We start from the raw sequence: 24,497 nt of genomic DNA on the forward strand, positions 1-24,497 counted from the left end.
CTGTCGGTCAACTTCCTTGTGTTAAGCGTACATTTTTGTGTACCTCTGTGACATCATATTCGTGAAGTGTCGGTGCCCATTTCAAATGTTGATGGATCCTTCTGGCTATTGAGCCAGCATAGAGAATGGTGGTCCATTACAACAGTGAATGGTTTGCCAAGTAAATATGCCGGGACTTGTCGATCACCCAAACAACTGCAAGGCATCCTTTCTCACTTGTAGAGGAGATTTGGGGAGTTCTCTCTGGAAACATGAACTATTACTTTTTCAGCATCTCCCTGGATTTGCACTAAATCTGCACCTATCCCATAACAGCTTGCATCTGTGTGAAGTTTTGTCTTAAGTGTGAAAGCAGGTTGTCCATAATATGATTTAGGTGGCTGGAGCATTAGACAGTCCAAATGGCATAACTTTAAACTCAGAGGCCATCAGGAGTTATGTAAGCTTCTCTCAAATAGCCTAAGGTGTCAATGTGAGGCAGTGATTACACTTTTTTTTTTTCACTCATTGGCAGTCGATGCAGAGGCACCATGTGTCATCCGTCCTGCTTCACAAGGATCGCTGGAGTTGACCAAGGACTCTCTGAAGTTTCAATGACGTCCTCTCACAATATCTTCTCCAGTTCCTCCTGGATTGTGTGTCATTCGGCCAGTAACACCCTGTACAGGCACTGGCTAATTGGTGAATGACCCCAGTGTTGATATAATGTTTTACCATTGTCCATTGGGCCAATCCTATTGGCCTCTTCTCTTATGTTGTCTGTAGTAGTAGGGGATCACGATTCCCTGTCAATGGCATTAAGCCATCCTCACTGGACTGTTTCGACTACTCCAACACATGTGCCTTTAGGAGTGAGTTGTAGCTGCTCGCAACAGCTAGTTTTATTTGACCATCTACAATGTTTACAACTGCCATTGGCATCTAGATTTCTTTTGTGAGCCTGAGTAGTTTTTTAAAATTGACAACAACTTTTTACTGTAGCTGAGCATCTAGATTGATGGCTGGGACTTGTTTGGTTGATGATGGTGGGATAGCCTCATTTTCAACAACAAACCACCACCCAGGGGAATCTTTGTTATGTGTGCTTGTTGAAATAGCTTTGTCATTCTGGAGCTTTGATCTTCCACAGTCTGGCTGCCTTTGATGCCTCCAAGGAGTCCCATCTGAGAATAACATTATGATTGCATCCCAATAAAACAACAAATTCGAAGGGCTGTGTTCTGTCATTGGTGGTTACTGTTGTGATACATGTTTCTGTTGACTGGATGTGTTTCCCATTTGTGTCTTTCAGCATAGTCACTTTCATATTGTGGAACATACTCTTCTTTTGCTGGCAATGATAAGAATTTGACATTACTGGCAGAAAAGCACCTTAGTTGGCAGGTGCCTGAACGGTTGGCAGTCGATAATGACAGTAATGACATTTGCTGATACCTTGGTGACTGTTGTGCATGGAGGATTTTCATATGTGGCAGCCTAATCCACACAGACGGTTGCCTTGTTATTTTATGCGGCTAGGTGAGTTGCTCATACCTCTGTTTGGCGATGGGGAACAGCTGTGCCATATTTGGGAGTAACATCATCCAGGAAATGGCAGTGGTCTTGGTCCCTCACAACCGACCTAGTTTCTAAAATTATGCAATGGCAGCAACAAATATTATCACCCCTGCAAATTGGAAAGTTAGTGGTCACACTGAAAACTGGAAGTTCTGTGATGGTCTTACAAGTGACTTTAATCTCATTTATTTCAAAACTACAGACATAGACAATGATTTAGACTCTAACACCTAGTGCAAGAAAATATGCAATCTATGAAATTGAATTGGGAACATAGAATTCAGGATATAGCTACTGCAAATAAGTGGATTTGTTGTCAGACGAATTGGTGCTAGCATTGCAGATGATGCAAATGAGGTGATCCAACATTTGTTAGGAAGTCAAAAGGGCTTAAGATTTCCTGGAGTTGCATCACACTGTCTTCAAGATGCAAAGCAAGGCAGGACAGAAGATTATACCAGAGATGCTTAAGGAAGACAGAATGACAGAAGGGGGCGAGTTCTGTAGAGCAGTCACACAACAATACAAAGATCTGTTTTCTCATACAAGAATAAAAAGTGGGGCTTTATGTCAAGCACCAAATGGCAACAGATGTATGGGACTTACCATACAAACTTACAACAAACAAGATTCTATCTCCCACTGTAATTATCAGCATTTCAATCTGATGGTATGGTGCCAAACTGGGATATGTCGGTGCAATACCTACTAAGAACACTGTTGCTGGATGATATGATACAAAAGACAGAGCACCACCAGTATCTCTATTCTGAATTACTAGAGAAGCATGTGAATAATAGAATTGTGATTCCATTTGCCCAGGAAGAAGTGAAGTAGCAATGCTGAAGTTAAAAGAGAAGAAACCACCTGTGCCAGACAGAGTTATGGTGAAAGTATTGCATCACCTAGAAGAGCAAATTTTTCCATGCCAAACAGTGTTACTTAATGATTGTCTTTCGCAGGGGCAGGTACCCAGAATCTGGAAAAACTTGAACATCATTACACTAAAAAAGAGCGATGATAAAGACCCCAAAAAAAAAGAAAGAAATTGAAATCTTGCAGACTAATTTGTTTGGTGAATGCTCTACAAAGTACAGGGAAAGCTTCTGTGCCACAGCATGAGGGATCACAGACAGGTAATTGGCATGGCCTCCCTGCAGTGTGATTTCAGAAAAGGGAAATACACCAGCAGTGTGGTAAATCACACAATATGTATTGTGAACTCCTCAGATGATCGGTATGGTATAGGCATAATGATTGTCATAGTTGGGGCATTTTATAATTTGTAGTGGCCTCCTCTATTTAAAAGAATCAGGCAGACAAACTGCTCCAGTTGTCTCTGCAACAGGGGGACTGCTGCACAGACAGGTATGTGAAACTAAAATACCGCTGAAAGAAAATATGAAAACCATCATCAAAGTGGCCCCCAAGGCTCCGTTTGTAGTCCAATGTTATGAGATTTTGGCATAGAGCTATTACTGAATCAGCTACATAAGAATGCAACAAACACTAGGCACTGCATTGCCTATGCAAATGATCTGCTACTTATAATATCTGCCACCACAAGGGCTAAATTGGGGGAAAATAAGTAGTGAAGTTCTTGAAACACTTATCAATTGATGTGTAGAAAATAAATTAATGATAATGAGCACACAAAACAGTTTACATGTTACTAAAAAGAACACTACCAAGATCAAGAAACCCCACAGTCGGAATGAAGGACCAGTCTATTAAGAGAAAGAAGGTATGTATGTACCGTGGTATAAATATCAACAAAAATCAAAACTTTCATGCACATTTAGAAATTGTTTGTAAGAGAGGTGTTAAAATCCTGAACAAAATTGCAACAATTGACCAAAGTTGTCTATAAGTACAATAAGAACATATGACAATGCAGTCTTAATCACTGTTGTGGGCTAAGGTTTGGGTGTATGAGCTCTTAGAGCCAGAAAGGTAAAGACAGCATAGGCTCTTCAGTGAGCAAATTGAAGTGTACTACTGTACATGACCGGTGTGTGTAGGTCATGACCAACTGAGGCACTGCTAGTGTACTAAGATTACTACCACTCCTAGCAGTAAGGAAGAGACATTAACAATACTGACTCAAGAAGGGTGAATATGACAAGGTAAAGCAGATAATAGTGACAGGAGCCACATCAAATAAGGAAATAAAGGCATACATTGTTGGACATGGCGAGAAATCTAGGACAGAGCTGAAACAGGAAAGAGAACTTCCTGACATAAAAGAAAGATCAAGACTGCTGTACTTCCTTTCTACCAAGGAAGCTATGCACTATCTGTCAGGACACCCACAGCTGCTTGTGAATGTGTAGCAATCAGCACCTGGACCATATCATCTGGGAGTGTGCTACTAGGTAAGACTTCACAGATCAAAATAGGGACATTTTTGGTAATTTATCAGTCTATAACATGGTAAGGAATGAGGAACTTTGGCATAATCTGAACATGGTGACAGCCAAACTGCAACCCTGTGTGGCTGAGAGACAACCGAGAAGAGCAGAACATCCATCCACAACAACTTTCCAGAGCCAGGCAGGAGATGAGCCTTGGGGATAACCAGGAACAGTGTCCTAAGATCCTGATAGCAATCTTTCAATCTCTTTACCCTGAATGGCCTGGCAACACAGCCACAAGGAATTCTGAATTGTGCCTCAGCATCCCTGGAGCCAACTGTACAGAGAAATGAGGAGATCCAGGTTTGTTCTGTTACCAAGTACAGCAGTGAAATGTGGTGTAGTGCTGTACAATTTAGTCTAGAATTATAAATTACAAAGTTTTTGACTAGCATTGTAGTAGTATGTACCTTCTGTATTCCAGATTAATTAGTTTATCTGTACACTAGATGGCCAAAGGGTAGTACACAGATTGTGAAAATTGTGTATTTCATGTTAACACCATAATGCTTATTTATAAAGCGTGACACACGGGAGATGGGCAGTTTTTAATGAAATAATACTCAGCCAACTTTAAAATTAATGCATGTTTATTTACACAAAATCAAAGCTCATTATTTTCCATTTTAGTTAACAAAGTTATTTGTGAAAAATAATGTCGTCAAGGTGATGTCCATCATTTCGAATGCAGGACTCAAGTCTCTTCTCAAAATCCTCCTTCACACGGACTAAAATCTCTGTAGGGATGGCAGCAATTTCTTGAATGATTGTATTCTTCAACTCATCCAAATTTCGTGGTTTGTGGTTATAGACACAGTTCTTAAGGTACCCCCCCCCCCCCCCCCCCACAGGAAAAAGGCACATACTGACAAGTCGGGAGACCTGGGAGGCCAAGGAACATTGCCAAAACGTGAGATAATCTGGCCAAGAATCATGCGTCTAAGAACTGTCATTGAAGTATTTGTGGTATGCGATGTTGCCCCATCCTGCTGGAACCAAACTCATTTTAAAGGGCGTCGTCACCTTCTTAGTTCTGGTTTCAAAAATGTTTCAAGCATATGAATGTAACGAACTAAATTAACAGTTACTGTGGCCCCTTTCTCTTCAAAAAAATAAGGTCCAATAATACCAACAGAGCCAAGAGCACACCAGACTGTTACTTTTTCTGAGTGTAGAGGACACTGGTAGATAAGGTGTGGTTGCTCTGTAGCCCAGTAAAGTAGATTTTGCTTATTCACGGTCCCGTTTAAATGAAAATGAGCTTCATCGCTCATCAATAAAATTTCATTTTCATTTGATCCCAAAATCACTTGCATTCTATAAGCGAAGTCTTCTTGTACAGCAAAATCAGTTTGTTGGACAATGACCATTTTGTAGGGATGGAATTTTAATTCTTCATGCAAAATTCGTCTAACCGATTCATGATTGATTCGTAACTCACTAGCATGACATCTAGCTGACCGTCCTGGGCTTCTGACTGCCGCTTGCCTTACCCTTTCAACATTTTCTGGTGTCGTTACTCTGCATCTTGGGCCAGGATGCTTCTTATCCAGTATGTTTTCAGTTGATCTGAAGTTTTCCACCCATCTGAGGATTGTGTTACGGCTCGGAATATCTCCGTGTCGACCGACATTAAACCGCAGACGAAACAATTTCTGCATAGCAATAATAGACTCACCACTTTTCATGAAACTGTCATAGACAAACACTCGATGTTGCAAGTCCCACTGCACCATAGTGACTGAGTAAATGAAATGGCGTCTTGTGTGGATCAGAACTATCCCCACCACGATCACCTCCCACCACCGTGCCCTCTGTACTATGCAGTTGAAAACCGTCCGTCTCTCGTGTGTCTCCCTGTACTTACTCATATGAAATCACATTAAAATATTTTGTTACTTTCATATGTACTAATTCATGTGCAACATTTGATCTGTTCATGTAGGTAACATACTATAAGAAAATAGCAAACAAATAAATAAATAAATCTTCATCCCATGGGTTAACTATAATTGTTCGCAGTTGACAACCTTGAATATAATTGTTGTGATGGTTAATATCTGATGCTGTAGTAGTCATCAAAAAGTAATCTTCTTTTTCTGGAGTAGTGCTCAATGCGCCTAGGGCATCCACATTAGAAGCATACCAGCATGTAGTCCTCTGTCCTCCAGAAGTCTGTTCTTCTCTGGGTAGTTGTACCTGGAAGAGAAGTTAAATGTATCTGCGGTAGCCAGATGCTGAGTTGTTGTTTCACAACTGTCGCATAAGTCTCAATTGGCCAACTACATTCTTCATGGCATGTTCAGCTGGTGGTGGAGATTGTTAATGCCTCGTGTATGCCCAGGAGTCGATGCTCATCGTTTTGGGGCACCAGAACTCACGGCAATGGCCGCCGTGCCAGACGGCCCTTGCTGTGGCTGGGTGGCACCCATGGTGCGAGCCCCTGATTGGAGTGGATGGTACCAGGTTGGACGCCTTGCACATGAAGTGGCAAAAGCTTCACCATTCTGGCCATTCTGTGGCCATCTCTAAGAGTGGTAGCAGACGTGACCTCCTGATCCTTTGGCTTTCCCCTCCCTGGCCACCCCGTGGGAAGAGGGTGAAGCTCGCCGGCTTGGATTGAAACCTTTCCCTTGATACCTGGTTTGTACGTGGACGGATGGTGGTAGTTTTGCCATGACCAAGACCTTGTTTTTCGTGGAGACGATTGAAGATAAGTATGGCAAAGTTGAATAGTTGAGTAAAATGCAGTCCGGTGCTTTGCTCATCAAGACATCTTCTGCTGCCCAATCTGGTGCCCTGCATGCTTGTGACTGTCTCGATGACATCCCAGTCTCCGTCACGCCCCACCAATCTTTGAACTCAGTTGTTGTTGTTGTGGTCTTCAGTCCAGAGACTGGTTTGATGCAGCTCTCCATGCTACTCTATCCTGTGCAAGCTTCATCATCTCCCAGTACTTATTGCAACCTACATCCTTCTGAATCTGCTTAGTGTATTCATTTCTTGGTCTCCCTCTACGATTTTTACCCTCCACACTGCCCTCCAACACTAAATTGGTGATCCCTTGATGCCTCAGAACAAGTCATACCAACTGATCCCTTCTTCTGGTCAAGTTGTGCCACAAACTTCTCTTCTCCCCAACCCTATTCATCACTTCCTCATTAGTTATGTGATCTACCCATCTAATCTTCAGCATTCTTCTGTAGCACCACATTTCGAAAGCTTCTATTCTCTTCTTGTCCAAACTATTTATCGTCCACGTTTCACTTCCATACATGGCTACACTCTATACAAATACTTTCAGAAATGACTTCCTGACACTTAAATCTATACTCGATGTTAACAAATTTCTCTTCTTCAGAAACACTTTCCTTGCCACTGCCAGTCTACATTTTATATCCTCTCTACTTCAACCATCATCAGTTATTTTGCTCCCCAAATAGCAAAACTCCTTTACTACTTTAAGTGTCTCATTTCCTAATGTAATTCTGAATTGTGCCTCAGCATCCCTGGAGCCAACTGTACAGAGAAATGAGGAGATCCAGGTTTGTTCTGTTACCAAGTACAGCAGTGAAATGTGGTGTAGTGCTGTACAATTTAGTCTAGAATTATAAATTACAAAGTTTTTGACTAGCATTGTAGTAGTATGTACCTTCTGTATTCCAGATTAATTAGTTTATCTGTACACTAGATGGCCAAAGGGTAGTACACAGATTGTGAAAATTGTGTATTTCATGTTAACACCATAATGCTTATTTATAAAGCGTGACACACGGGAGATGGGCAGTTTTTAATGAAATAATACTCAGCCAACTTTAAAATTAATGCATGTTTATTTACACAAAATCAAAGCTCATTATTTTCCATTTTAGTTAACAAAGTTATTTGTGAAAAATAATGTCGTCAAGGTGATGTCCATCATTTCGAATGCAGGACTCAAGTCTCTTCTCAAAATCCTCCTTCACACGGACTAAAATCTCTGTAGGGATGGCAGCAATTTCTTGAATGATTGTATTCTTCAACTCATCCAAATTTCGTGGTTTGTGGTTATAGACACAGTTCTTAAGGTACCCCCCCCACAGGAAAAAGGCACATACTGACAAGTCGGGAGACCTGGGAGGCCAAGGAACATTGCCAAAACGTGAGATAATCTGGCCAAGAATCATGCGTCTAAGAACTGTCATTGAAGTATTTGTGGTATGCGATGTTGCCCCATCCTGCTGGAACCAAACTCATTTTAAAGGGCGTCGTCACCTTCTTAGTTCTGGTTTCAAAAATGTTTCAAGCATATGAATGTAACGAACTAAATTAACAGTTACTGTGGCCCCGTTCTCTTCAAAAAAATAAGGTCCAATAATACCAACAGAGCCAAGAGCACACCAGACTGTTACTTTTTCTGAGTGTAGAGGACACTGGTAGATAAGGTGTGGTTGCTCTGTAGCCCAGTAAAGTAGATTTTGCTTATTCACGGTCCCGTTTAAATGAAAATGAGCTTCATCGCTCATCAATAAAATTTCATTTTCATTTGATCCCAAAATCACTTGCATTCTATAAGCGAAGTCTTCTTGTACAGCAAAATCAGTTTGTTGGACAATGACCATTTTGTAGGGATGGAATTTTAATTCTTCATGCAAAATTCGTCTAACCGATTCATGATTGATTCGTAACTCACTAGCATGACATCTAGCTGACCGTCCTGGGCTTCTGACTGCCGCTTGCCTTACCCTTTCAACATTTTCTGGTGTCGTTACTCTGCATCTTGGGCCAGGATGCTTCTTATCCAGTATGTTTTCAGTTGATCTGAAGTTTTCCACCCATCTGAGGATTGTGTTACGGCTCGGAATATCTCCGTGTCGACCGACATTAAACCGCAGACGAAACAATTTCTGCATAGCAATAATAGACTCACCACTTTTCATGAAACTGTCATAGACAAACACTCGATGTTGCAAGTCCCACTGCACCATAGTGACTGAGTAAATGAAATGGCGTCTTGTGTGGATCAGAACTATCCCCACCACGATCACCTCCCACCACCGTGCCCTCTGTACTATGCAGTTGAAAACCGTCCGTCTCTCGTGTGTCTCCCTGTACTTACTCATATGAAATCACATTAAAATATTTTGTTACTTTCATATGTACTAATTCATGTGCAACATTTGATCTGTTCATGTAGGTAACATACTATAAGAAAATAGCAAACAAATAAATAAATAAATCTTCATCCCATGGGTTAACTATAATTGTTCGCAGTTGACAACCTTGAATATAATTGTTGTGATGGTTAATATCTGATGCTGTAGTAGTCATCAAAAAGTAATCTTCTTTTTCTGGAGTAGTGCTCAATGCGCCTAGGGCATCCACATTAGAAGCATACCAGCATGTAGTCCTCTGTCCTCCAGAAGTCTGTTCTTCTCTGGGTAGTTGTACCTGGAAGAGAAGTTAAATGTATCTGCGGTAGCCAGATGCTGAGTTGTTGTTTCACAACTGTCGCATAAGTCTCAATTGGCCAACTACATTCTTCATGGCATGTTCAGCTGGTGGTGGAGATTGTTAATGCCTCGTGTATGCCCAGGAGTCGATGCTCATCGTTTTGGGGCACCAGAACTCACGGCAATGGCCGCCGTGCCAGACGGCCCTTGCTGTGGCTGGGTGGCACCCATGGTGCGAGCCCCTGATTGGAGTGGATGGTACCAGGTTGGACGCCTTGCACATGAAGTGGCAAAAGCTTCACCATTCTGGCCATTCTGTGGCCATCTCTAAGAGTGGTAGCAGACGTGACCTCCTGATCCTTTGGCTTTCCCCTCCCTGGCCACCCCGTGGGAAGAGGGTGAAGCTCGCCGGCTTGGATTGAAACCTTTCCCTTGATACCTGGTTTGTACGTGGACGGATGGTGGTAGTTTTGCCATGACCAAGACCTTGTTTTTCGTGGAGACGATTGAAGATAAGTATGGCAAAGTTGAATAGTTGAGTAAAATGCAGTCCGGTGCTTTGCTCATCAAGACATCTTCTGCTGCCCAATCTGGTGCCCTGCATGCTTGTGACTGTCTCGATGACATCCCAGTCTCCGTCACGCCCCACCAATCTTTGAACTCAGTTGTTGTTGTTGTGGTCTTCAGTCCAGAGACTGGTTTGATGCAGCTCTCCATGCTACTCTATCCTGTGCAAGCTTCATCATCTCCCAGTACTTATTGCAACCTACATCCTTCTGAATCTGCTTAGTGTATTCATTTCTTGGTCTCCCTCTACGATTTTTACCCTCCACACTGCCCTCCAACACTAAATTGGTGATCCCTTGATGCCTCAGAACAAGTCATACCAACTGATCCCTTCTTCTGGTCAAGTTGTGCCACAAACTTCTCTTCTCCCCAACCCTATTCATCACTTCCTCATTAGTTATGTGATCTACCCATCTAATCTTCAGCATTCTTCTGTAGCACCACATTTCGAAAGCTTCTATTCTCTTGTCCAAACTATTTATCGTCCACGTTTCACTTCCATACATGGCTACACTCTATACAAATACTTTCAGAAATGACTTCCTGACACTTAAATCTATACTCGATGTTAACAAATTTCTCTTCTTCAGAAACACTTTCCTTGCCACTGCCAGTCTACATTTTATATCCTCTCTACTTCAACCATCATCAGTTATTTTGCTCCCCAAATAGCAAAACTCCTTTACTACTTTAAGTGTCTCATTTCCTAATGTAATTCCCTCAGCATCACCCGACTTAATTCGACTACATTCCATTATCCTCATTTTGCTTTTGTTGATGTTCATGTTATATCCATCTTTCAAGACACTGTCTGTTCCATTCAACTGCTCTTCCAAGTCCTTTGCTGTCTCTGACAGAACTACAATGTCATCGGCGAACCTCAAAGTTTTTATTTCTTCTCCATGGATTTTAATGCCTACTCCAAATTTTTCTTTTATTTCCTTTACCGCTTGCTCAATATACAGATTGAATAACATCGGGGAGAGGCTACAACCCTGTCTTACTCCCTTCCCAACCACTGCTTCTCTTTCATGTCCCTCAACTCTTATAACTGCCATCTGGTTTCTGTACAAATTGTAAATAGCTTTTCGCTCCCTGTATTTTACCCCTGCCACCTTTAGAATTTGAAAGAGAGTATTCCAGTCAACATTGTCAAAAGCTTTCTCTAAGTCTACAAATGCTAGAAATGTAGGTTTGCCTTTCCTTAATCTTTCCTCTAAGATAAGTCGTAAGGTCAGTATTGCCTCACGTGTTCCAGTATTTCTACGGAATCCAAACTGATCTTCCCCGAGGTCGGCTTCTACTAGTTTTTCCATTCGTCTCTAAAGAATTCGTGTTAGTATTTTGCTGCTGTGATTTATTAAACTGATAGTTCGGTAATTTTCACATCTGTCAACACCTGTTTTCTTTGGGATTGGAATTATTATATTCTTCTTGAAGTCTGAGGGTATTTCGCCTGTCTGAACTCAGTACAGGGCATTATTTTCCACTGAGATCTTCTTCTGCAAATTGACGAGGAGCTCCGTGCTAACCTCAAGTGGTGAGAGGTTCATTTTATCCGCTGTGTGCAGTGAGGCCCTCCAAACAATCGCATCGCTATGGGCGCCTTTATCCTGGCCTTCGAGGGGGATGTCCTCCCAGAGAAGGCCAAGGTAATGGTGTATCGGTGTGATGTAAAACCTTATATTCCACCACCGATGAGGTTCTTTTAAATGCTTACGGTTTAGGCACATGTCTTCCCGCTGCACCACTGATTCCCTCTGTGGTGACTGTGGGCACCCTGTCCATGAGGTGAGTGCCTATGCCCCCCCCCCCCCCCCCTCACCAATGTGTGTAAATTGGAATGAACAGCATTCTACATGCTTGCCTACATGCCTGGTGTTTGTGAAAGAAAGGAGGATTCAAGAGCATAAAACCTTAGATCAGCTCACCTACATCTACATCTACTTCTACACATATACTCTGCAAGCCACTCAATGGTGTGTGGCGGAGGGCACTTTACGTGCCACTGTCATTACCTCCCTTTTCTGTCCCAGTCACGTATGGTTTGCGTTAAGAAAGACTGTCGGAAAGACTCCGTGCGCGCTCAAATCTCTCTAATTTCACATTCGTAATCTCCTTGGGAGGTATAAGTAGGGAAAGCAATATATTTGATACCTCATCCAGAAACGCACCCTCTCGAAACCTGGCGAGCAAGCTACACTGTGATGCAGAGCGCCTCTATTGCAGAGTCTGCCACTTGAGTTTGCTAAACATCTCCATAACGCTATCACTGTTACCAAATAACCTTGTGACGAAACATGCCGCTCTTCTCTGGATATTCGCTACCTCCTCTGTCAACCCGATCTGGTACGGATCCCACACTAATGAGCAATACTCAAGTATAGGTCAAACTAGTGTTTTGTAAGCCACCTCCTTTGTTGATGGACTACATTTTCTAAGGACTCTCCCAATGAATGCCAACCTGGCACCTGCCTTACCAACAATTAATTTTATATGATCATTCCACTTCAAATCGTTATGTACGCATACTCCCAGATATTTTACAGAAGTAACTGCTACCAGTGTTTGTTCCGCTATCATATAATCATACAATGAAGGATCCTTCTTTCTATGTATTCGCAATACATTACATTTGTCTATGTTAAGGGTCAGTTGGCACTCCCTGCACCAAGTGCCTATATGCTGCAGATCTTCCTGCACTTCGCTACAATTTTCTAATGCTGGAGCTTCTCTGTATACTACAGCATCATCCACGAAAAGCTGCATGGAACTTCCGACACTATCTACTAGGTCATTTATATGTATTGTGAAAAGCAATGGTCACATAACACTCCCCTGTGGCACACCAGAGGTTACTTTAACTTCTGTAGATGTCTCTCCATAGAGAACAACATGCTGTGTTCTGTTTGCTAAAAACTCTTCAATCCAGCCACACAGTTGGTCTGATATTCCGTAGGCTCTTACTTTGTTTATCAGGTGACAGTCCAGAACTGTATTGAATGTCTTCCGGACGTCAAGGAAAGTAGCACCTACCTGGGAGCCTGTATCTAATATTTTTTGGGTCTCATGAACAAATAAAGCGAATTGGGTCTCACACGATAGCTGTTTCTGGAATCCATGTTGACTCCTACAGATTAGATTCTGGGTTTCCAAAAACGACATGATACGCGAGCAAAAAACCTTGTTCTAAAATTCTACAACATATCAACGTCAGAGATATAGGTCTATAGTTTTGTGCATCTGCTCGACGACCCTTTTTGAAGAGTGGGACTACCTGTGCTCTTTTCCAATTATTTGGAATCTTCCGTTCCTCTAGAGACTTGCGGTACACGTCTGTTAGAAGGGGGGCAAGTTCTTTCGTGTACTCTGTGTAGAATAGAATTTGTATCCCATCAGGTCCAGTGGACTTTCCTCTGTTGAGTGATTCCAGTTGCTTTTCTATTCCTTGGACACTTATTTCGATGTCAGCCTCGTTTGTGCGAGGATTTAGAGAAGGAACTGCAGTGTGGTCTTCCTCTGTGAAACAGCTTTGGAAAAAGGTGTTTAGTATTTCAGCTGTACGCGTGTCATCCTCTGTTTCAATGCCATCATCATCCCGGAGTGTCTGGATATGCTGTTTCAAGCCACTTACTGATTTAACGTAAGACCAGATGGCTCCATCCCGTTCTACGACTTCTACTTTGCTTCAATTACATCCATTCCCTCTCCTACCCTGCCTCTTCCCAGCCCTGTCCCCTTCACCCCATGCCTTCAGCCTTCTCCTCCTCCCCCTCTCTCTCACTCCCCTACCCCCTCAGTACCCATACCCACCCGCTGCTCCTCCTCCCCTGCCGGAGAAGTGCTCCCCTCCTTCAGCCGCCGCTGGTACTGGAGCTCCTTCCCGGGACTCCTCTTCCTGGCACCCTCCTCAAAGCCGATCTACTGCTCCACGTCGGCAGTGTGATCCACGATCTGTGGGTGCCAAGATTGCCCTCGCTGAAGTCTACCCTTCTCTTCCTTCCCAAGAGAAGTAGCAGAAATGCAGGAACAAGGGCAAGGCCCCTCTGGTACCCCCTGAGGTGCAGCCTTCCCCTCCTACAGTCAATGAACCCACAGAGTCTGACCCCACCTGTATGGATATTACCCCACCCTTATTGGTGACAGATAGCTATTTGGTGGCGTGACCGACTCCAATCCATTCGCTTACACTTTGGACTCCAGCTTGAGAAGCCTCCAGAGGAACTGTAATGGATATTTGTGTTACCTTCCAGAGTTTCAGCCTCTTCTTTCCTTCTACTCTGTCACTTTTATTCTGCTCAGTTCTTACTCATTCTTACTCACCTGCCCTTTGTGGGTTCCATGCTTTCCGTCGGCTTCTGGTGGTGTGTGCACCTTGGTCCGCAAGGACATTGTTAGTAAATGTGTTCCCCTCCATACCACTCTGGAAGCCATTGCTGTCAGGGTCCATCTGGCCACTCCCATGACAATCTGTAATCTCTACCTCCCACCTGACAGGCCACCCACATCCCATGCCCTCACCACCCTTCTTCAACAACTCCCTTCTCCCTTCCTGTTATTAGGGGTCTTTAAAGCCCACAACCCTCTTTGGGGTAGTCATACGACTACTGCCCTGGGCAGAGCAGTTGAAGCTGTTCTGGCAGGGCTTGACCTCAGTTTACTAAACACAGGTGCTTCCACACACTTTAGTGTGGCACATGGCACTTTCTCAACCGCTGACCTCTCCATCTGCAGTCCCGGCCTTCTTCCCTCCATTCAGTGGGGCATCCACGATGGCTTATGTTACAGCAACCATTACCCGATTGTTTTGACCTTCCTTCAGTGTCTCTCGCTCCATCACCCTCCTAGGTGGGCCATATCTAAGGCTGATTGGGGTGCCTTCTCCTCTGATTCCATCCCCCCTGTATTGCCACACAACATTGTCGATGAATCTACTCAGACTTTGACTGCCGCCATCCTTTCAGCAGCTGTTTCAGCAATCCCTTCTTCTTCAGGTTCCCCCCGCTGGAAGATGGTCGCTTGGTCGACTCCAGAAATTGCTGCAGCCGTAAAAAACCGCCGCCGTGTTCTTCAACACTTCAAGCAGCACACTTCTACTGCTCTTCTCCTAGTCTTCAAATGACTCCACGCCTGGGCCTGCTACCTAATCAGATTTCAGAAACTGATTTGCTGGGAACGATATGTAGCTACCATTGGACCCCACACACCCCCTCTTCACAAGTCTGGGTGAAACTTAGGCGAATTTTTGGCCACTGTCCTCCCACCAGGGTTGCAGGAATTTCTGTGCATGCTGTTGTCCTTACCAATCTGGACTTTTTAGCAGAAAATTTTGCTCAACATTTTGCTCAAGCTTCGGCATTGGCTCAGTATCCACCCACATTCCTTCTCCTGAAAGAGCGTTCAGAATGACTCCCTTCATCTTTTATTTCTCACTGCTTGGAGCCATATAATGCCCCATTCAGCAAGTGGGAATTTTCCAGCGTTCTCGGCCTTTGTCCTGACATGACTCCTGGACCGGATCAGATACATAATCAAATGCTCCAACACTTATCAGTGGCTGGCCACCGTCGTATACTGACCTTCTTCAACCGTCTTGGTATGAGGGAGTCTTTCCTACCAGTGGCAGGAAAGCATTGTTCCAGTGTTGAAGCCAGGGAAATCGCCTCTTCGGTTGGATAGCTACTGTCCAGTTAGCCTTACTAACACCCTCTGCAAGCTCCTTGAACACATGGTTAGTCGGCGGCTGTTTTGGATCCTTGAATCCTGTGACTTTTTGTCATCGACTCAAAGTGGTTTTCACTGTGGCTGCTCTATGGTGGATAACTTGGTCCACCTGTAGTCTGCTATCCAGTCGGCTTTTGCCCATCGGCAACACCTCCTTGCAGTCTTCTTTGATCTGCATAAAGCCTATGACACCACCTGGCACCACCACATCCTCACCACTCTTCATGAATGGGGCCTTCGTGGCACCCTGCCCGGTTTTATCTGTAATTTCCTTTCTTGTTGCTCTTTTCGGTTCCAAGTTGGCTCTTCCTACAGCTCTCCACATCGGCAAGAAAATGGAGTTCCACAGGGTTCTGTGCTGAGTGTCCCTCTCTTTCTCATGGCCATTAATGGTCTGGTGACAGCTGTTGGGCCAACAGCATCCTCGTCTTTGTTTGTTGAGAATTTTTGTATCTACCTCGCCTCCTCCGTAATGGGTGCTGCAGAATGCTGTCTACAGGGGGCAATCTGTCGGGCACACTCATGGGCTCTCTCCCATGGCTTTCAGTTTTCGGCGGCCAAGATGTGTGTCGTGCATTTCTGCTATTGCCATCCAATCCATCCCCATCTGGAACTGTTTCTTGATGGCCAGGAGGGCAAGGTGGTGGACATCCATCGCTTCTTGGGTCTGGTCTTTGATACCCAGTTGACATGGCTCCCTCATCTTTTCCACCTGAAGAGGACATGCTGCTCCCATCTCAATGTTCTTACTTGTTTGTGCAATACCTCCTGGGGTGCAGACTGCTCTGTTCTCCTGTGATTGTATCAAGTGTTGGTCCAGTCTCGTTTAGACTATGGAAGTACTGTCTATGGTTCTGTGTCACCTTAGACACTGCAGATACTAGACCCCATCCACCACTGTGAGGTCTGACTTGCGACTGGTGCCTTCTGGACTAGCCCTGTACTTAGCCTTCTTGCAGAGGTAGAGATTCCACAACTGCGAGTTTTGCACCAGCAACAGCTGGTATCCACATCCGCTGCACTCCAAAGCACCCTAATTATGCTCTCCTTTATCCAGACATGGAGATCACCCTGCCGCAGTGGTGGCCACAATGTGGGCTTACCATGCCTGTCCGCATTCAGTCGCTCTTTTCTGAGCTCGAGCAATTGCCTTTACCACCTCTCTTCTCTGCTCACGCACGTACCTCCGTGTGGTGATTCTCTTGGCCGCGGCTCTGTCTTGATCTCTCAATCGATTCAAAGGATTCTGTCCCTCCGATGGCTCTTTGCCACCAGTTCTCCTGTCTCCTCAGTTCTTTTCAGGGTTCAGAAGTGATCTATACTGATGGTTCCATGGTTGCTGGCCGCACTGGTTTTGCTTACACCTATGCGCAATGCACAAAACTTTGTTTCTTGCCAGATGGCTGTAGTGTTTTTACTGCAGAATTGGTAGCCATATAGCATGCACTAGACAATATACACCCCTGCTCAGGGCTATCCTTCACTATCTGTAGTGACTCATTGAGTGGTTTGCACGCTATCGGCCAGTGCTTCCCTCACCACCCATTGGTCATCGCTATCCAGGACCCTCTTTCTCTCCTCGCTCAACATGGATGCTCAGTGGTTTTCATTTGGACCCCAGGCCATGTTGGGATTCCTGGCAATGAACTTGCCGATCAACTGGCTAAATCAGCTACTACCAGGCCATCTCTTGCTATTGGTATTCCGGAAATAGACCTTCGCTCGGCATTACTTCGTCAGGGTTTTGGGCCTTTGTGATGCAGAATGGATCACTCTTTCTTCGTCAAACAAGCTCAGGGCAATTAAGGGCTCTACAACTCCATGGCTGTCCTCCTTATGGGCTTCTCGTAAGGCCTCTGTCTTCCTATGCTGGCCATACTTTTTGACTCACATTTATCTCCTCCAACTTGAGGAGCCCCCTCTCTGTCGTCGTAGATTGATGTTGACTGTGGCTCACATCTTATTGGACTGCCCCAACTTAGCCACCCTACAATGGGCTCTTAGCTTACCAGATTCGCTGCCCCTGGTGTTGGCTGACAATGCCTCAGCGGAAGATCTCATTTTAAGTTTTATTCGTGATGGGGGTTTTATCACTTTAAAAGAGAGGGACCTTCCACCTTATCGGTGAGTGGAGGGGATGGCAGGCGCTCTTGCTCCCCCCTTCGCCCCGACTGGATTGGCTTCAACTGGGCTTGGTAGTTCACCCAGGACCTCTGCCTTCCCATGCCTTTCCTTATGGGGTCTGTTATGTCTTGAGTGTCTCTCTTGTCTCCTGTGCTTCTTCCTTCCTGCCCTTGTCATTAGTCACTTTCTTTCCCTTACCTCTTCTTCCGCCCTTTTCCTTCCTTCCCTGTCATTAGTCACTTTCTTTCCCTTACCTCTTCTTCCATCCTTTTCCTTCCTTCCCTGTCATTAGTTTATCATTTCATGGACATTGTAGTTCTCTCTCCTAAAGTGAGATTTTATTGGTTTTAGTTAATCTGAAGTCGGAGGGACTGATGACTGCATAGTTTGATCCCTTCTCCAACCAACCAACCGACCAATCTACCTGACATACTGCTGTCTTGGAATCCATTGGTCTCCTGAACATACAGACCATGGGAACAATGTACTCCTTGTATTTAGATTCCTGCCCACGAAGGCAATGTCTTTTATGTTGCCTAATTGGAGACACAGTGGTTTAGATGTTACATAGCAATAGTGCATCATAACCACAATGAAGTCCAAATTTGAAAGCAAGGATCATCAATGAAGTACAACACTTAGCACAGAAAGTATGTTTATTACAAACACCAACGTACAGCCAAAACAGTAGTGAACTCCTGGATGGAGAACATAGCTGTTTATACAAGCATCTAAATTTCCAGAATACACAAATGTTACAAACATATAAATGTCGAGATCCTACACAACTATTAAACATAAATGACAAATAATTGTGAGTGGTCAGGTTTGAACTGGCAACCTGCAGTACACCAGCCATCAGTTGTAACTGCTACGCCACACAGCATGCAGCATGCATGCCTCATGGCAATATCATAGGTTCCATAAAGTCCAAACATGCAAATACAGCAAAGTATTGTGTTATTTACTGAACCTTCAAATTGTTTACCTATGATAGTTTGTGTAATTGTGGTTAGGGAAAATATAAAAATTAGTGTGATGATGATTAATCATTTCAAACATGAGCTTAACATTAAACTCAATGACTTGACATGGTTGGTTTGCAATTAAAGAGTATTCAGATGACTTAATAGGTTCTGGTTCGTATTCTGAATCTTCATTTAAAAATGTCGAGATTTGTTGAAAAATGATTTCACTGTATAATGAGAGCACCATCTCTACTTTGACTTACAGTGATTATTGTTTTTACAGATACAAGCCAACAGGTGTGCCAGATTGTACCGTCCATGCACATACTGTGAATGGAACTGCGTGTGCTGTACCTCGGATGCTTATAGCTATAATTGAAACACATCAACATCATGATGGGACTGTCATCATTCCAGAGCCTTTGCAGCCATTCATGAGGGGCAGTACTTGCATTGGGAAACAAGATTTAATACCTGCCATGCAGTTTATCAGAAAAAGGGAACTGACTGAGAAAGGCTGAAAGAGATATCTAAAGTGACTCTGCTTCTAATGTTTTCATTAATATTTCAAAGATAAATTCAAAAATTATATCTTAGAAGCTTTTATTGAATATTGTAGTGAGCATTTTATTGCTTGCAAGATAAGTTAAATCACAGAAGTACAAGGCATCTCACGCTGGAAGTATATAGCTTATTAATTTTCAGCAGAACTTAAGTTATGTCCAGTGCATATTTCTGAGATATTAAAAATATTTTTGTGATGTAGCAGCATGGGTCATACAGTAAATTTGAAGTACTCCATATGTTTGCTGCAATAATGTTCATTCTTCCTAATTATTCATGAAGCCAGAAAGTGGTAACCATAAGGAACCAGACCTGATGGGAGAGGATATGTGGACCACCTGCTGACTTTTCATTTCTTGCACAATAAGTGTTTGTTCTTACATTTGTAAATTGGTGGTATAGTTTTAAATTGGATGCACTATTCATTCCTTTGTGAAGAGATATTCAAGGATGTGAAGCATGCCAGGAAGGTAAATACACAGCACATATTTACAAAAAAAATTATATGCTAATGTTCCTTTCATAGACCTGAGTGAGCGTGTCCTCTTGGATATGAAAATAAGTAAAAATAATATACATTTTTTCCATTTACATATTAATTAAAAAGCTTACCACTATCATTTAAATGCATTTCCCACCAGTTGCGCAACCGGAAATGAATTTTTCTCCACACAGGTCTAGTAATACAAGGGCCTGTGCCAAGCCCTGTCTACCTTAACAGCTTCTTTAAGCAATTATGCCACTTAACCAAACAAGTCTTTAACTGTGATGACCAGTTACAGCTCATAGAGACACATGCATTCACAAAGAAACAGAGAGCATCCTAGAGTACCCTAGAGAGCTATAACACAAAGAAGAACCACTTCTCGGCTTTTGGCAAGATCAACATGTAGTCTTTTTATTCAAGGTCAATGCATTATTTATGATAATACAGAGTTAAATCACCAGCAAGTGACAGATCTTCACAACCACCAAGCCCTTTACACCAAAAATATACAGCCTCATCATCATCTACCTTCTTGCGACTACGAGTATGTATAAACAAAGCTCGCAGAGGAACTAAATAAGGACTACTACCACCTACAACTTCATGAATATAAGACAATTATATTGTAAATAATATAAGACAATATAATAAGTAATATAAGATAATTATAATCACATGAAAAGGAAGATTCTCTTGAGAACACAATAAAATTACAAGAGACAGAGTGGCTGTCCAATATTCACATTAAGGAGATGATATCTCAGAACTGCTGGTACACATTTAAAAGTGGAAAACCTATCTGTACCTTTCAAGACTGTAAATTCCTTCATTGAGATGGTAGGAGGACTAGCCTGGAGAAGATTAGAAAGGAGGGGTCACCATAATGAGAGGGTCTCTCTGATCGTGGACTCCAAGTGATTTGTTTTCTCTCTTATACCCTTTCCCAACCTATTCCTGTTTTGTCCTTGAGGAAGGAACTAATGGTTCCAAAACCTGGGAACAGTTTTCTCTTTTGTAATGTGTCTGTCTGCAGTACTGGAATTTTGCCTCTGAAATGCTGGAAAGTTATTGTCTCTCTTTGTAGTTTTATGGGATTATGCTAAGGTGATTGTAGGTCAGCTAATAACAAAAACAGTAACTACTCTTTTCTCTACTCCATTTTAGATTCCAGTTTAGTTTTCTACATCTTTCATTTTCTGACTTGTCTATTTTTTGCCTACCCCCTGCCACTTCTCTTACATCAATGCACTTAGATTTTCACTCTTATTAACTCGTGAACAATGTTTTAGTAGTAATCTCTGTCTGGCATATTACCCTGGCTTCCACCTTTAAGCTCTCAGGTTTTCAAATCTCATCCGGTGTAGTCCCCAGCAATCAGTCTTTCTTTCTCACCCCGTCCAGTAAGTCTTCTCTGACCCAGGGTTGTAGGTGACTTTTCTGAACTGTACCCCTTTCCCTAAACCTCTCTAGTCCTTTTCCATCACCTCTCTTCTTTCCCTTTCAACTCTTCTGCCAGAAGAAGGAGCCACTGGCTCCGAAAGCTTGTAAATGTTAAATCCTTTCGTATGTGTTTTCCCCTGCTGCTGCTTGGTGAGTAGATTTTTTTTTTAAATCTATCCATTTACATTATATTATCAACAAAAGCAGTGAGTTGTAATAAGAAATTCATCAGCAGTGTTGCAGGAGATGACCACAAAAAATTTTCCTGTTTCTCTTATACTCTTCTTCGTCAGTAGATAACCTTTTTATGGTTTCTGACAAAGATTTGGATAAGTATGCTCCTGGGTATTGAAATACTCAATTGTACATATGGGCATCTGCAAGAATTTTTTCTATGTTTGCTTGCACATTCCATGGATCAAAATATTGTGACTCCAGAGTATGATGTGTAATGAATCACTTTTACAACTTTACCACAGTGAAAAATGTAGCAACATGCTGATGTTTTACATGACTATCTTAAGGTACTTGGATTTACGCCACAATAATTTGTACTGCATACTCTTGAATTCTATTAGCTTCAGTTTGGCACAGTAAGTTATCCTGTCACATGATTCAGTATGATATCATGGAATGCAAGTAAACTAAATGCGCCACATTTTTTTTCTCTTCAGTCACTGATGTCTGAAAAGGCGAACATTACAAAGCTTTATTCAGGAATTTCAATGTTTCTATTCTGTGATCCACCCAGCTAAATTTAACACTGACATTTTCTTTAATTTTGTTACTTTCTACATATGTTGCGTGAAAACTCATTGCAGATTCTGAACTTCATGTAGTCAGGTTTTTTCCTGACAGTGAGCTGACTCAAATTCATTTATTAATGTCCATAAAAAATTCATTAATAGCACACTTCAAAGTTACATTTGATTTGTCAGTTGTTACAATGTTTGTATCAGCAAATAAAATAAACTTAACATCTCATAATGTTGTTATTGCACTGTCATTAATATAAGTGAGGAATCTTGTGGGGATTGACGTGTAATTAGTTGGCATTCAAATTGATGCTTTGTTTCCTGCTGAGGAAATATGACTTGAACTACTTCACAGAATTGCTTGTGGCATTTATTAATTTAGCTAAGTGTATCAAGATCCATGCAATTAAATGTATGTGATAGATTTCATAACATATTGGTAGACTGTAATTTATTACCTAATGAATGAAGTGCATTCACACTGTGTGTGTAAACAGTGCTCTCTATATTGGAACACTTCAGAAGTCCAAGCTATTACTTTGACAAAAAGTGATTTATAGTTGTGATCAACAAGACTTTTGTATATAACTTTCTCTAAAAATTTTAAGAATATTAATAATAGTGAAACTTATCTGGAGGTTGACAGTATTTCTGAATTCCCTCTCTTATACAGTGGTTGAACTTCACATTAAGTTAGTCAGGAAAACTCATAAAAATAATTTATATGTAGGTAACTAAAGATTTTACTGAATATGTAAAAATACTATTTAATTGATTTTGTTTAGTCATAACATTTTTAGTAGTTGATGTCTCACAGCTTGCAGACATTTGCCAAAAGTTGTGTCATACCAAAGTCAGCAGTTTTCATTTTTACTAATTATCATTATGCATAAAAAGTTTTTCAGTTATAGTATCTTTGTGTATACATCAATTACCAGACTTCTCAATGTACATAATGCCTTTATGTAAAGTTCATGTTGAAGGAGTTATATTGTTTCTTTTCTATGGTTTTAATATAATTTATATCTTTTGAAAAAACTATAACAACAAAAATATGGAATATATTGAAAATATTAGTATGAATTTGAACTGGTTGAATGTGAAACACCATAATGTAATGTAATGCTTCACTGGAGGTTCTATTCCTGCAGAACAAAACATGAAACAGATAAATTTTGTAATTGCTTTAATCCCTTATATAACTGTGACTATCCCTGCACTCCAGCTGTATCACTGCATCAGATCAACGAGACTGTTTCACGGTGACATTGGTAGACATCTAATGACTGATCTGAAACAATACACCCTTTGCGAGTACACGTAGCCAAGATCGCGAACAGAAAAGATCAGAAAAATGATTTCGGGGATGTGTGGATTTGAAATGATGGAATAAGCAATGAATGAACACTATCAAAGTTTGGTCATGGCCACTTGACAATGCTCCTGCAATTTCTCTCCAATGAGGCCTGAAACATTACTTTAAAAAACACATATTAAAAATCCATTATGACAAGGATGTACTAAGAAGTGGAATCAAAATAATGACATGGCTGCTTAACATAAATCAACCATAGTTATTCAATTAAAATACTAAACATGAGTGACAACACAAAATACATCTGCTATGACAGCTAAGTAGAGATCACTACTTTTCAAAGATGAACCATAACCAGATAGTTAAACGCAATCACATGTTCATGACACAGTCATAACTGGTTTCGGCCACACAGTGACTATCTTCAGATGCTAAAGGTGGCATACACTGAACACAGGTTCATGCGTTGTCAAACAATAAACAAAAAAATAATTTACAAGAGAATCAATCACGCACTCCATAGACAAAAAGGTTAATGCGTTGTCAAACAATAAACAAAAAAATAATGTACAAGAGAATCAATCATGCACTCCATAGACAAAATGTCGTTTTTTCCAAGATAATTAAACCTTTCACTTACATAGAGTTTCATATTATATTACACATTTATTTACACAGAGGAAAAAATAAATTATTTATCCTGCCCAAACAAAATCCACTAAGTTTGGGGCTGTTTTCTTTCCTTACATAAGTAATACTTAAGAGTTGCATACAGTGAGATCACATCTCCAGGCAGATAGTAAATTGTAAAACATCTTATGCATAACACTTAGTAAGAATCGAAAATAATAAAGTATTTCATAGGAGCTGATGCTGAGATAACACGACTTTTATCATGACCACTAAGTTTTTTTGTTTTTATGGGTAGTTAATTAGTTAGTTATATTTTCCATATACCATATTCATGATAACTATTATTATGTGGAATATGTCGTCTTATGATATACCTATACTCTACAGTGCATGTAAGGTTTATCATGACACATGTACCTAATGTTCCACTGTTAGTGGAAACAAGGCATTGAATCTGAAGACCAGTGCTTACTGAAGGAATATAGATAGTTATGACCTGATCGCCATCACTAGTGAG

At 41.8% G+C, this 24,497-nt stretch overlaps 1 protein-coding gene across 1 annotated transcript in view; it reads left to right on the top strand.

Moving 5' to 3' along the window:
* The window catches only part of LOC126365794 (uncharacterized), a 71,499-nt gene extending 48,291 nt beyond the window's left edge, over positions 1-23,208 (top strand). The window contains exon 4 of the mRNA XM_050008376.1: positions 19,070-23,208. Coding sequence (XP_049864333.1) covers positions 19,070-19,307 — 238 coding nt within the window. The 3' untranslated portion in view covers positions 19,308-23,208. The remainder of the gene's footprint in view (positions 1-19,069) is intronic.
* Positions 23,209-24,497: the final 1,289 nt, after the last annotated feature.

The sequence above is a fragment of the Schistocerca gregaria genome, chromosome 4, assembly GCF_023897955.1.
Source record: "Schistocerca gregaria isolate iqSchGreg1 chromosome 4, iqSchGreg1.2, whole genome shotgun sequence".
In the NCBI taxonomy this organism is placed as follows: Eukaryota; Metazoa; Arthropoda; class Insecta; order Orthoptera; family Acrididae; genus Schistocerca; species Schistocerca gregaria.